The 15,365-nt window shown below is 46.9% G+C and overlaps 1 protein-coding gene across 4 annotated transcripts in view; it reads right to left on the reverse strand.

Annotated features, from left to right (window-relative positions):
* KYAT1 (kynurenine aminotransferase 1) overlaps window positions 1–15,308 on the reverse strand; it is a 28,423-nt gene extending 13,115 nt beyond the window's left edge. The window contains exons 1-4 of one of the 4 annotated variants that reach the window (XM_044305207.1): window positions 15,216–15,308; window positions 1,759–1,817; window positions 797–947; window positions 401–550 (exon numbers count right to left, since the gene is read on the reverse strand). In XM_044305207.1, the coding sequence (XP_044161142.1) occupies window positions 401–550; window positions 797–947; window positions 1,759–1,811 (354 nt within the window). In that variant the 5' untranslated portion in view covers window positions 1,812–1,817; window positions 15,216–15,308. Of the gene's footprint in view, window positions 1–400; window positions 551–796; window positions 948–1,758; window positions 2,355–5,101; window positions 5,225–15,215 lie in introns of those variants that run through there. The other 3 variants (XM_044305205.1, XM_044305204.1, XM_044305203.1) reach the window with 3 other exon arrangements.
* Window positions 15,309–15,365: the final 57 nt, after the last annotated feature.

Raw genomic sequence — 15,365 nt, forward strand, 5'->3', positions numbered from 1 at the left:
CTTGTAGAGAAAGTGAATACAAGTCACTTACTAATGTATTGTGATTGTCCATATTGCCTCCTTTGCTGGCTGGATTTGTTTTTTCCATCGCAGTATACACTTCTTGTTTCTATGGTTATGACCACCCTGCCTATAAGCGCTCCTATGGTCCCGGCCACCAAAGAGGCTGGCACTTTTTCCTATAGTGTGTAAGCACGACCACCACTGATGGATTGCAGGGTGGTCCGAATAACCTACAGAAACGAGAAGTGTATAATGTGATGGAAAAATGAATCAAGTCAGAAAAGGAAGCAATATGGACAATCACAATACATTAGTAAGTGGCTTGTATTAACTTTCTCTACTTGCTGCAGTGAGACCTAATCCATATAATATACCGGGTGATATTATGCCATCTTACCTCATCTCCTTTGTCCACCAGAGCTTGGAAGGTAGAAAAAAGAGCACCGTATGCGCCCACTGACACCATGATGTTAGTTAAAGGATTTAGCTCTTGTCCAAAAAGTGGTCCAAACAACTGGGCGAGGGCCTTTACCAGAGGAGGGTGTCCCTGTAACGAAACAACATGATTGAGACTGGGGGTGGAGGATATAATAGGAGCCATCTTTTTTTGTTGTGTGCTGTCATCTGCTCTGTAGTGAGTAACACGACCATACCACCGAAGCGTAGAGATCCAGTGGCGGCAATGAAGACTCCCAAATAAATATGGAAATGTCCATTTATTAGGACACCTGAAGAGGCGACTGACGACTTCTAGGCAGTGACTGACATGGAGGATGGCGGTTGTAATACTCACAAAGGCTCTGGTATACTGGTTCAGTAAGGTGTGCTCATCGGTAACGGCTTTGGAAAACGCTTCTCTCAAGTAACTCGGAGGAGAAAAATTGGGGAAGCCTTGCCCCAGATTCACAGTTTTATACTCGTCAGCGAGGCTGACGAACTCCACCCTGCAAGAGACATGAGATGTTGGGACCAGAGCTTGGATGTTGACCCATAATATTACTATTACAATAATGCTAATTTGTAAAGGGCGTGCCCCTTATCCCAAACATGCAGCTATAGCGGGATGTGCTTCTAGGTGCCCAAGGAACACCCAAAGCCCTTGTGCCCTTCTTTTATCTACTCCCTTTCCATCACCTCAGATGGCATTTCCCCAGTAGCGCTCATCATACACCTTAGGCAGCCACCTACTTTGCCTAAGGCCTCTTATTTGTTCCGCGGCGGATCCGCAATACACGGGTCACCACCCATGTGCATTCCGCATCACGGTGCTTCCGTGGTGTTCCGTTCCGCGAAAATATAAAACTTGTTCTATCTTTTTGCAGAACAGATGGATCGCGGACCCCATTCAAGTGAATGGTTCCGCGTTCCGCATGCAGCTGCCCCACGGGCGGTGCCCGTGCATTGCGGACCGCAGCACGAACCCGGCCAGCACACGGCCGTGTGAAAGAGGCCTATCCCTTTTTGTTTTCTTACTGCAATGGGTGCCTGACAATATACAGTACTATACAAGGCATCTATGACGGTGGTAAGGATCTTAGGATCCCATGGGACGTCTGTCTTGATCGACGTGAATCAAGAGCGCCCCCTATAATAAAAGGAAAATCATTGTAAATAGGAGTCTTTGTTCCATAGTAATATAATTTCCTGGGGGAAGAATGAATATGGCTGCAGTAACTCACACAGGGGGCGTCACCCAGCTTTCCCAGGAACAGATATATCTAAGAAATGAGTTATCACTTCTTCAGCTGGACTCACCAGATGTTTTCGTCCACTCCCTCCAGTCTCCGGGCATGGATCCTCTTTGCCATTCTGTCCTGTACATGGGTAGTAAAAGCACAGAGCGGTGAGAGGCAGCTCCGAATCCCCCTCCTGTGAGGTTGTGAAGAGATTCGGCCCCCCCACCCTTTCCATACGGAACCAGTCAGGAAAAGCAGACTCTGGACTTTGGGCTTTGCAAAAGCTAAAGAATGTGAGGGCATGGCTGGCAGAGCAGACAAGCTTTATGATGCACGCACTAGACCGTGCAACTCTGTGCCCTCTTGAAGGGGGGCCATAGGGTGGTGGACAGTGGAGCTTATGAAATGGTGCCCGAGGTAATGTGTCCCAAAGGGCAACGAGTCCTGGAGCAGGGTTAATTAGTAACATGGGACAAAACAACTACTGGGCACAAGTCGAATGCGATTCCTGGCACGTCTATATCAGCTACTAAGCCGTTTGCAGTGCGGGCATGGTTCTTGGCGCCTGGTAATAATTCGGTGTTGAATTAGATGGGCCCTCTACCATTGTTGGCCAGCAGCCCTATGTTTTAAAGGGACACAATTGACATCCATTTTACATGCAGTATGTGTTTGTTGCATGTGCTGACATCTGGTGGCAAAACAGGTAACTGCAGGCTGGAGAAAAAAAATAGAAATCATCTCGCTTTACAGCCTACAGTAAAACTAGACATTATAATTTCTATAAAATGATTACAAAAACATTCACTGCTCTTTTTTTTTATTTAAATAATCTAAAATAACATAATATAGGGAGAGTGTCTCTTTAAAACACATGGGGGGGGGGGGCAATCATGAAAACGGTCTGGGGCTCCATGGGGTGGTCTGTTGTCATGATGTAGCAGCAGCAACCTAGCCCACCTGTGGTGGCCAAAGGTGGCACTAATTCAGGCAGCCACCCCCTGTAGACTCAGCCTTGTTGCCCACAGCAACCAATCACAGAGCAGCTTTCATTTTGCAAGAGCTCTGCTAGAAATGAAAGCTGCGCTGTGATTTGTTGCGCTCCATCCTCCTCACGGCTTAACAAGCACGGCGTTGTACATTGTATAGTGGCCGCGCTTGGTATTGCAACCCAGGACCATTCTCTTGAATGGGACTGAGATGCGCCTAGGTCATGTGCCCGACGGACATGACGTCACTGGCCTAAGGAGAGGGCACAGCATTTATGGCCAAGCACCGCGCCCCTTCAAAGAGTTGATTGGCTGGGGTTGCTGAATGTCGGAACCCCCACTGATCAGATACTGTTGATCTATCCTGAAGATAGGTGTCACAGGTTAAGGGAAAACACCAAATACACACCACAACGAATAGACAACAATCTAGGCCTCAAAACCTAAGGAAGTGGGATGGTGACCTCCTAGTAATCCCTAGGCCTTTCCCTAACTCCTGCCAGTATGAGCAGATCCTGATGGTGGAAATACTCATACACCAGATACCTAAAGCCCTGCTAAAACTGACAAGCCCTAGGATAGGTAGCAGGGGATGAGACAACTGGTTCCTTCCAGAATGAAGGAACCTGCGTCTCCTTGAGGCCTAGAAACAACACCCACCAGATAATAAGAAACAGTGAAGGCAACAAGTACTCAGCTTAGAGATGTATGGAGAAGCAGGAGATCCAAGACAAACCAGCAGTAGCAACTCCAAGCAGAAACTATCAACCGCATGGTCAGCAGTGTGAGGCGGATCTAAATAGAGCCTCATCACTGACAACGAGCGGCACCTGAGGAGAGGTGAGATCCTGCCAAACAACAACATACACAGAGGAAAACAGAGAGACCTGTCAGACAGCCTCACGTGCAGCAAGTCTATCCGATCTTCTCACCTCTCTCGCGGGAGGGACCGTGACAATAGGCCACCAGTATTAATCTGGAACACTCCTTTAAGAGTGGTGTCACGTATAGCGATTTTAGGACAAATGCCGCTTTTTTGTGGTGGTTTTCCAGGCACAATAGTAAAGTATATAAATCACTACAAACAGAATGTTTTTTGAGCGTTTTTTTTGTTGTGGTCAGTTTGATATTTTTTTAAATGCAAAATTATTTAGCAACCTGTCCTAGACTGTGAGAGTGACTGGTTTCCCCCAGTTGCAGAGATGTCTCGGGAGCGGTGCCTCACTACACTGCTGTACAGATAATGATGTGATCCTGCCTACCATATGTCATCATGGCTGAGCAGCCTGACAGGAACGTTCACCAATATGTAGTATATGCAAGTGCTAGAGCCTAGTGTGTAGTGAGGCCAGTGGAAGCAACTAGTCCTACTTACATTGTAGGACAGGTGGCTAGCGGCAAATTTAATTTATTCCTGGAGAACCCCTTTATTTCCCTTGGTTCTGACAATGTACTCCCACCCGAGTCACAAAATACCGCCTCCCGCACCACACTGCCTTGTGTGAATATGCCTATAAATGGTCCACCAACATCAAAGAGTGGCTATTGATTTCAATAGACACCGTCCAATATGAGGACTTTACCCTCCCTCTATTATCTCAAAATTCCCCAAAAATGTACATCGTGTCGTCAACGCACATTAACATCTGTTCATCCGAGCCGGAATAACACATGAGAATTGTGGGAACAGACATTTTCCCATGTCACTGACAGGCTGATTAGTAAAATGGCCGCCGACGGCATGTGTGCAGGATGTGTCTACAGTCTCCTCGGGGCTTTGTTCCTCCAGAGACATTAATCCCACAGAATTTATAGTTCATGAGTACAAGCTAAAAGTGGAGTGTCGTAAACAGAGTCCAATGTGACATTTCAGGACAGCACATGAGGCGCACACCGGGACCTCCACCATTACACGCAACTCCGTCATTACTGGTATATAGGGCCTGTAGGACAATGGGCTTTAATAAGGTGTATTTTGGTGATAGTGGTGGTAGATCAAGGATAGATATTCTGCCCGGGATTGGGTGCCGGTCAGCCATAACAGCATATTAAGTTGTTTGCATGCTGAGGTAAAAAAATAAAGCCACTCGTATATAATGGATGGACATACACCAGGGGCTGTCGGATCTTCTTCAGCGGTCTACTCTCATAGGGAAAACAAGTGAGCCATGCCATCATTGGCAAATATTCTGCCCGAGAGAGCGCTGGTCGGCCATAACAGCATATTGAATTGTTCACATGCTGAGGTAAAAAAATAAGAATCCAGCTCTGAAGCCTCGTGAACGCAGCTTTGGACTATAATACCTGCAAAATGGGTGAACGTACGCTTTAAAGTATAACATGACAAGGACATACTAACCACATACACAATGATACTTTTCGAGGGAGATTATCTGACCCGCCCTTATAGAATACTTAGTAAGAGATACTCACATGAGCATAGTTAGCAGTGGAGCTATAGCGTCGCTTGTACCACTGTCTATGTGCAATCGCCACGGATCCAGCCACTCTGCCTCTGAATATGACCGTCACCGACAGCATGATGGGGAGGGGGAAGGAGGCTGGAGATACACAATAGTGTATGTTCCCCTGTAAATAGCTGTCTGCTCCAGAGCAATGGAAAATGTAGCAATCAGACCACCTAAAAATGGCTGTGTCAACGCCTAAACTACACCTATTATGTAGAATAGTTGCATCTCAGACGCACAAAGCTGATGGCGGTTTCTTATTTGCAATAATAAATTACATTGCCTCCCCAGGCGACAGTGAAGGGTATGGACAACTTTGCATGTATTTTGTACATGAACACAATAATATGCACCTTCAAGATCTACCACAAGACAGCAATATTAGAACAAACAGCCTAAAAACATTACAAAATGCAGCCCTATAAGCTACATTTCACCTATCGCTCCTGTCTGTTCTCTAGGATGGAGGACAACTCCTGCTCTTCCACTCCGTCCGCCATACGTGTGAGTGACAACATGGCTGCTCTTAAACATCCGACAAAGCAAGAGCTCACTAATAGCTCACATCAACCACTTGAATAAATGAAATACATGTCTGCCTGCCTCTCCACTCGCATGTATCTGTCTGGTGCGCATGTGTGAACAGGACCTTAGTTCAGTGTGTCTCACCTCAGGTTACACCCTTTCTCTCCTTGATCTGTGTTGCTGTCCAGCTGGTGACTATCTAGTCCATCAGCTCCACTTTAAATACCTGCTTGTTTTTCCCTCACTCTTTGGGATCATGAACGTATTTTATTTCCGCGTCCGTTCCATTCATTTTAATGGATCCGCAAAAGAAAAAAAAAGGGAAGTTACTCCATGTGCATTCCGTTTCCTATGTCTGTATTTCCGTTCCGCAAAAAAATAGAACATGTCCTATTATTGTCCGCATTACGGACAAGGATAGGACTGTTCTATTAGGGGCCAGCTGTTCCGTTCCGCAAAATACGGAATGCACAAGGACGTCATCCGTATTTTTTGCGGACTGCAAAATACATATGGTCGTGTGCATGAGGCCTTTACCAGATCAATACAGGTCCTGCTAGGTTCTGTTCTACCTTGCTATCTGAGCTATAATGCGTTTACCTGTCGTTATTCTGACAGTTGCCTTCCTAGACTTTGACCGCAGGCTGTTCCTGACCACGAGCTAACCTGGTTCTTCTGGTACTCTGCTCTGGAGTCCCTGATCCCTGTGGGTTAGCAGCCTACTACCTGAGTGGTTAGCACAGTGGATGCACATCCACAGATCGTAATAGTTTGATCAGGCCATGGATCCTGCTGATCCACTACGGATGAGTTTTGCCAAGTGACCACCATGACCAACTGCTGGATTTTGTGCACGGCGTGTCTATCCGCCTGAATGCCTTAACCACTGCTTTAGGCCTCTTGCACACAAACGTTGTCCGCAATACACGGGCACCCGCCCGTTTGCACTCCGCATCACGGATGCGGAACCCATTCACTTGAAAGGATCCGCAATCACGGAGATGCGGAACGGAAGCACGAATCGGAACCCCACGGAGTTCTTCCGTGGTGTTTCTGTCATGCTGTCTAATCAGCACCTTGATAGGTCACACCTGTGAGGTGGGAGGGATTATCTCGGCAAAGGAGAAGCGCTCACTAACGCAGATTTAGACAGATTTGTGAACAATATTTCAGAGTAATGGGTCTTTTGTGTATGTAGAAAATGTTCAGAGTTCAGCTCATGCAAAATGGGAGCAAAACCAAAAGTGTTGCGTTTATATTTTTGTTCAGTGTATGTTTGTTGTATAGATGTCTTTATCATGGAGAGTTCTGGAGATCTGTTGCCATTTCTGAGTAACCCCCCCACATGTCTAAAGCCCAAACTAAGGGCTCATGCACACGACGTATGTATTTTGCAGTCTGCAAAAAAACGGATCCGCAAAAAATACGGATGACGTCCTCGTGCATTCCGTATTTTGTGGAGCGGAACAGCTGGCCCCTAATAGAACAGTACTATCCTGGTACGTAATACGGACAATAATAGGACATGTTCTATTTTTTTGCGGAACAGACATACAGACACGGAATGCACGAGGAGTAACTTCAGGTATTTTTGTCCAGTAAAAACGCTAGTGTGAACGTAGTCTAAGTCTGAACATGTCTCGGCGATGAGTGTTGTGCAAAAATCTCCTAATAAGCCTCCCTATTCTGGAGTACCAGTGGCTGATTCTGTTGCTAGAAATTTTTTCCCAATTCGGCCTGTGACTAAGGCCCCTTTCACACAGGCGAGATTTCTATGGGGCTGTGCACATGAGCGGTGATTTTCACGCATCACTTGTGCGTTGCGTGAAAATCGCAGCAAGCTCTTCTTTGTGCGTTTTTCACGTAACGCAGGCCCCATAGAAATTAATGGATCATGTGACGGACCATGTGATGAGCGTAGTGACGTCATCAAAGGTCCTATTCCTCACAGAACAAGACAGAAGAGATGCCGGCTGCGCGAACAAGTGGATTAAGGTGAGTTAAATATTTTTTTATTTTTTTTTAACCCCTCCAGCCCTATTGTACTATGCATTCTGTATTCAGAATGCTATTATTTTCCCTTATAACAGGAAATAATACAATCTACACTACAACTTACCCAAACCTGAACTTCTGTGAAGAAGTTCGGGTCTGGGTACCACAGTCAGTTTTTTAATCACGCGCGTGCAAAACTGAACATCGGAACGCAATCGCAGTCAAAACTGACTGCAATTGCGTTTCTAATCGCGCTGGTTTGCCGCAATGCACCGGGACGCATCCGGACACGCTTGTCTGCGAGGGGCCTAAGGCTTCAGCTCGCATGGACAGAGTTGCTGTACCAGTCTGTTGTAACCAATATTCCAGATGTTTTCCTTGTATTGTACTCCCATCTGCTCTGGCAGCTTGTACAGAGTAAAGGAATGTCGGCTCCAGACCAGAGAAGTGATAGAGAAAGGAGGGGTTCTGTTACTCTGGCGGCCTGTGTCCACCGCTCCACTTGCTATGTATGTGTCTGTCTGTCTGGTGTGTATGTGTGAACAGGAGCTTAGTTCAGTGTATGTCACCTCAGGTTTAGCCTTTCTCTCCTTGCTCTACGTTGCTGTCCAACTGCTGACTAGTTTATCAGCTCCCCTATAAATACCTGCTCGTCTGTCTCACTCTTTGCCTGATCAATACAGGTCCTACTAGGTTCTGAACATCTGCTTTACCTTGGTATCTGAGCTATAATCCGTTCTTTTCTGGACTTGACCCCAGACAGTTCCACGAGCTAGCCTAGTTCCTCTGGTGGTCCTGATCCCTGTGGGTCAGCAGCCTACCACTCATGGGCGGTTGAAAAAGTAGACCCACATCCACAGTTCGTGACACCCCCATTGTTATCAAACGGAAAGTGCACTGTAGCTCATATACTGACGTTGTGCACATGCTCTTTAGATGTGGAGAGATCTTCTGGTTAAAGGGCTTCTGTCACCCCACTAAAGTGATTTTTTTTTTTTTGGGCTGGTGAAATTAGTTATATTGCGATATATCACAATATAATTGTGTCACTTACTTTGATCCAGCAGTTTCTTCAAAAAACGAAGTTTTATCATATGTAAATCCGGTCTCTACCAGCAAGTAGGGCGGCTACTTGCTGGTAGCTGCTGCAGAAATCCGCCCTCTCGTCGTGTTGATTGACAGGGCCAGCCGGGATCTCCTCCTCCGGCCAGCCCTGTTGGCATTTCAAAAATCGCGCGCCTCTGTGGATTCGGCGCAGGCGCTCTGAGATGAGGAGGCTCGTCTCCTCAGAACTCCCTCAGTGTGCCTGCGCCGCTGACATCACCAAAATAGAAGACGTCATCGGCGCAGGCGCACTGAGGGAGTGCTGAGGAGACGAGCCTCCTCATCTCAGAGCGCCTGCGCCGAATCCACAGAGGCGCGCGATTTTTGAAATGCCGACAGGGCTGGCCGGAGGAGGAGATCCCGGCTGGCCCTGTCAATCAACACGACGAGAGGGCGGATTTCTGCAGCAGCTACCAGCAAGTAGCCGCCCTACTTGCTGGTAGAGACCGGATTTACATATGATAAAACTTCGTTTTTTGAAGAAACTGCTGGATCAAAGTAAGTGACACAATTATATTGTGATATATCGCAATATAACTAATTTCACCAGCCCCAAAAAAAAAAATCACTTTAGTGGGGTGACAGAAGCCCTTTAAGAAGCCATACAGAACTCTGGCATCAAGGTGCCACTTGCATCAATATTTCTTTTTTGGCAAGGAACATCGTGAGAACACGTTACGAATGTCCTACCCCCCAGGGCAATTATACTGAAGGTTCTAGCTTTCATTATAGGGGTTGTCTCAGAACAGACATTGGTGGCTTATCCCATCAGAGGTCACTGGCTAGAACGTAGTGGCTTTCTCAGTATTGTTCCTCCCAGTATTGAGCCTCCAGTCAGCTCCACCTGGCTACATGGTCTCCATAGAATATAATGGATGGACCAACTTCCAAAGAAACCCAAGCAGAACCAATCGGTAAACAAAGGTTCACAAAGCTTACCATGCTCCACTACTACTTCATCCATATTGGTTGGTCCACCACAGACATTGGTACGCTGAGACCATGGCTATACAGTCACAACTGTAACGGCATTGTGGCCACATCGTGCGTGTACGACCACCATCAACTTATTGCCCCCCGACCTGGTCATATGACACATACAGCCATTAATATGGTCACCAATGTTGTCCTAGACCTAGGCACAATGGATCATTTGATTTCTGTAAGATTTGTACGGAATCCGAAAGAAAAACGTTTTGATTCCTCTATATAAATTCAGAGACATACGTGGGCACAGAAAAGGCACCTCTATCGCAACCCATTAGGGCTCATTCGCACCACCGTATGAATGGGCCCGCAACGGGTGGGGAAACATTCATTTCAATGGAACCGCAAAAGATGTGGGCAGCACACTGTGTGCTGTCCGCATCCGTTGTTCCGTTCCGCGGCCCCATTTTCTAAATAACGCCGGCCCTGTACATTTGGCAAAATGCGGAATATACATGGCCGGTATCCGTGTTTTGCGGATCCGAAATTTGCGGACCCCAAACCACAGCACGGTCATCTGAATGAGCCCTTCCAGGGTTTGTCTCTTCTAAGACAATGGGGGCATATCGCTAGGATATGCCTCCGTTGTCTTAGAGGTGCAGGTCCCACCGCCGGGACCCGCACCGATATCGGGAACGGATCGGGCAAAGTGGTGATTGGAGGACTCCGGCCACTAAAACCTTGTTGATGGTTGCGGGGTAAATAGGACAAGGTGAAGGCAAACCCGGAAGGGAGTTGAGGGGACCTGGTGAAGCAATAAGGAAAGTCCAGCTCTTCGCTGTTTAGTGCGTTGGGAGAGTACCTCACTTTGCCTGTTCACCTTTGGTCAATTTCCCGCAAAAGGATGGATTTGTGAGAGATAGGCTTTATTCCTCTATACATATATAATGTGAACATTCTGTAGTACACATTTTTGTCCACTAGATGGCCGCAAACCAGATGTATGAGCCATGTGTGCATTAAAGGGGTTGTAACCCGGACATACCTTCATTTTCACCCTGGCAGCCCCCCTGACATGAGCATGATGATGATGATGATGATGTATAGTCTTGTGTACACGCAATCTTACCCTTAGGGCCTCCATGCGCTTAGCTGGCTGAGAAGAAGGCATGACACTTTACCATGGTCCGCAAAAGCCTAGAGGATAAGGCACCTATTCCAGAAACCAATTTCCTAGCACTTATCAAATGGAGAATCAAGAAAGAGGGAGGGAAGGTAGGGGGATCTCAAGGTTCAAACGAGATATAGAGAATGTGAAGAGAACAAAATTAATAAACGTGAGGAAAAGCTATCTTTAAAATAGAAGGGACATTACCAACCGTGAATTTATAGACTAAGATATAGGAAAACCCCCAAAATGATATGAACCAAAAATAAGAGTTACATAGGAAGATCAAACGCCTGTTTGAAAAGTAGGGTTTTCAGTGCACGTCTGAATGAGAGAAGACTGGGAATCATTTTCAGGGCCAGAGGTAGGTGGTTCCAAAATCTGGCCCCTTGAGCCGAAAAGGATCTACCTCCACGTCTGATCTTATTAACTTACGGGATGTTAAAATTCGCAGAGTTACTAGACCTCAATGTCCTGGTGAATTTACGTTGCAGGTACAAGGGCCCCACACCATGGAATACCCTATGCATGAAGCATTCAATTTTAAACATCACCCGTTGTTGGACGGGGAGCCAGTGCAAGGCATTAAAAGAGGGAGTGATACGCTCTCAGCGGGCAACACCCGTTAGTAGCCTTGCTGCGGCATTCTGCACAAGTTGAAGTCTATGCAAGTTCTTAGGGAGTCCCATGTACAAGGCATTACAATAGTCCAACCGACTGCTGATCGCTGCTCCGACCAAGGCTTTCCTGAGACGGGATTCGATTTATTTTAAGATCCTCCTTTAGAAGTTTCAGCTGGTAGTGGCAGGTACTAACCACCTGATTTATCTGAGGAGCCAGGGTTAATCTGCAGTCCAAGACCACTCCCAAGTCCCTGACCTGGATGGCTGTCTCAGGGACAGGTCCAAAAGACAATGGCCATTGGGGGGCTGAGGGTGTAATTTTCTGGTCACTGAATGTAATACATTCAGTTTTGGTGCCATTAAGCTTTAGATGATTGGCACTCATCCAGTGATCGATCTCCAAGAGACATCCGGACATATCGACTTGATCAACTGTACTTTTGGCAAGCCTAAAGTACAGTTGTGTATCATCCGCATAAAGATGAAACTGCAGATTGTGGCTCCTGATGATGTCGGCCAATGGTCTCAGATAGATGATGTTGAACAAGACTGGAGATAGTGCCGAGCCTTGTGGTACTCCACAGGACAGTGGGAGATCGGCTGAGTGAAATACCCACAGCTTCACTCGTTGTACCCTGTCTTGGAGAAATGAGACCATCCATGCCAAGGTCTTTCCATCTAGTCCGGCTACCACTTTCAACCAGTTCAGTAACACTTAATGGTCAATAGTGTCAAAAGGGGATGATAGGTCCAGAAGGACTAGGACCATAGAGTCGTTCTGGTCTAATGCCATCAGTAGATCGTCCTGGACAGTGACCAGAGCGGTCTCGGTACCCCTTCCGGGTCGGAATCCCGACTGGAAGTCGTCAAGAATGTGATTGGCCTCCAGATATCCCTGTAGTTGTGCAACAACCTCCCTCTCACCTATCTTTTCAGCGAACGGCAGTCCCGAAATCGGTCTAAGGTTACTCAGATCGGTCACAGGTAGCGCCGGTTTCCTAGGCAGGGGTGTTACCACTGCCTGCTTCAGAATAGCCGGCACCTGACCGCTGGAAAAGGAACTATTTATAATGTCTCGAATGTATGGTGCCATTACAACCGCGGCGGACTTCACCACGGCCGCCGGGCATGGGTCTAGAGACGAGGAGGAGGATCTGAGTGCTCCAATGAGTTCAATCGTTCTCTCCTCAGAGATGGGCTGAAATTAGGTGAGGGGATAGGGTAAGGTTGAGAGTGGAGAAGAAAGTGTCTCATCCGTCCTATGAACCGTTGGGATATTGTCCCTAAATTTCTGGATTTTTTCAGCAAAGTAGTCAGCCATTTCCTGGCACAGTGCTTGAGAGTGCTCCGTCGTTGCAATCTTACATCTAGGATTGACTAGTTCTCTAGCCACTTTGAAAAGTTCTCTGGAGTTGTTAGCCGCATTGCCTATTTTATTTGAGTAGTATGTTCTTTTGGTATTTTTAATATTATCTCTGTACTTTCTCATACTTATTTTGTATTTAATTTTGGTGTCTTCTATGGGATTTTTTCTCCAGGCCTTTTCAAGGCCTCTGGTAGTCTTTTTATCCTCTCTTAATTCAGCAGTGAACCAAGGCGGGTTTTTATAAGGGGGACGAGGTTGCTGTTTATGTTTCATAGGTGCTAAGGTGTTTAGTGTAGCCTCTATACAATCATTAAAAGCTGTTAGCTTTGCTTCCATGGAGCGGAATAAATCTATATTCAGATTCTCCTTAAAGCTGCTGCCAAATTCCTCCAAATTAAGAATTTTCTAATTTCTTTGTTGGGTGAGAGTCTTATTTCTCACTGGAAAATGGGGAGCTTTTTTTTTTTAAAGGGTGGATAGTTTGAGTAAAAAGTATATTTTTGTGATCAGTCCACACCAGATCATGTATGGATTGGACCTGTATCTCCACCCTGGATGTCAGAATCCAGTCCAGGATGTGGCCACCCCTGTGAGTCGGGGAGGTCACCTCCTGCATGAAGCCAATGGTCTCGAGGGATGTTAATAATTGCTGGGTTTGGATGTTGGACACATCATCGGCCCAGCAATTTATGTCGCCCACAATGATGTTCTTCTCACTATCTAGGAAGGCCAATGTGGCCGATTCCAGCAGTTCGTCATCAAATCCTGGAGAGTGGTAGACAATAAAGATTGAGAAGGCCTCTTATGGATTCTTCTGGCATTTGATAGCTAGGTGTTCGAAAGTTTTGAAAATTGGGCCATTCTTAAGGGCTGTCATCATTAGGTGCTTACGAAAGACCATTGCAACACCTCCACCTCTAGTGGCCCAGTCTATGTGAAGAATTTTGTACAAGGGTAGGACCAACTCATCCAACATAGGATCCACCCCCTCCGAAAACCACGTTTCGGTTAGGCACAAATAGTCTAGATTATTAGATAAAATCAAATCGTAAATGTTGGCTGCATTCTTAACCGCAGAACGGCAGTTTAGAAGTGCCCCTTTCAGCATATGCTGGTTCTGAGTTGGAATCGGCCCCGAAGGTGTAATCTTTTTCGGGAAGCTTTTCCTTCTTCTTAAATGCCTATGGGTTTTTTGGCAAGATGGCTTTCAAAATGCTTTCAAGAAACCACCTTGTGTGTCTGGTCTCATGATGAGAGCAGTATGGTGTACACATACTTATACTTCTAATTGATTTGGCACCACACAAAAGAAGATGCGAGTCAACCCCTCTAGGCCGCACACGGAACCTATCTGACAGCACGCAGGACCTAGGGCTCCATACTGCAGAACTTACACCCGTCATGTACCGCCATATGGTGCCTCCATGCTTCTAGGGGAGCATCGTCTCTGTATGTTTCGTATGAAATCGGGGGACGTATTACGGCTCTGCACAGCTCAGAGGGGTCGGCGCGGTAGCTCTGTGGATAGTTTGTGTGTCCTCCCTGTGTTTGCGTGGAATTAAAGGGGTTTTCCAACTTTACATACTGGTGAGTCAGGATAAGTTATCAATATTAGACAGGTGAAAGTGATGCTGCGGTAAGACGACGCCGGACACTACACGGCGGACAGCAGCTTGTGCTTCCACCTCCGTCCACTGTATAGCGTCTGATCGGTGGGTGCGCCGCGCGTCGAACCCCCACCGATCTAATGACCTATACCAGGGATGCTCAACCTGCGGCCCTCCAGCTGTTGTAAAACTACAACTCCCACAATTCCCAGCTGTAGGCTGTTCGGGCATGCTGGGAGTTGTAGGTTTGCAACAGCTGGAGGGCTGCAGGTTGAGCATGCCTGACCTATACTATACTAACTGCTGGAAAAACCCATTTATAATTTGGAACTATTGGGGACAGACGCGAGTGGCGTCATCTCCACACAGAGCAGCGGCATACGTTGGCACTATGTAAATGACGCTATGGCGTCCGGTGCCATGCTATGCCACTGCGGCACAATTTCCGCAAAAATTTTCTCTATTCTTGTTTGTGCACTGAATTGTAAAACGGACAGTCCATCCCACCGGCCGGTATCGCTTTCCATGATTCGCGTCACAAGACCTTCTTCTTGCGTAGAGGTCAACGGCACACAGTCGTCATGGTAACACAAAATAATAATTTCTATTTATTTTGGTGACCACTCTGAGCGCCCCTGACTTATCAACAATCATGTGACTTTCTATGCACCCTATCATGGCGCAGCAGGCCTTGTCTACCAGCAATGCCAACTGTACCCTGAACCCCCCCAAAACACAAGACATAGAGGCCGTGGAATACATACAGGTCCACGGTGGGATCCAACCCTGGGGTCAGCTCAGAGTGGGCGGTAACGTATCCCGGAATAGAGTGCTCCTGCCCGCAACAAAGATGGCGGCGGAAGACTTTCAGGCCCCGCCCCTAGGATCGCTGTATCTCCGCCCCGCCTATCCCA

This window comes from Bufo gargarizans, chromosome 9 (genome assembly GCF_014858855.1).
Source record: "Bufo gargarizans isolate SCDJY-AF-19 chromosome 9, ASM1485885v1, whole genome shotgun sequence".
Classification (NCBI taxonomy): domain Eukaryota; kingdom Metazoa; phylum Chordata; class Amphibia; order Anura; family Bufonidae; genus Bufo; species Bufo gargarizans.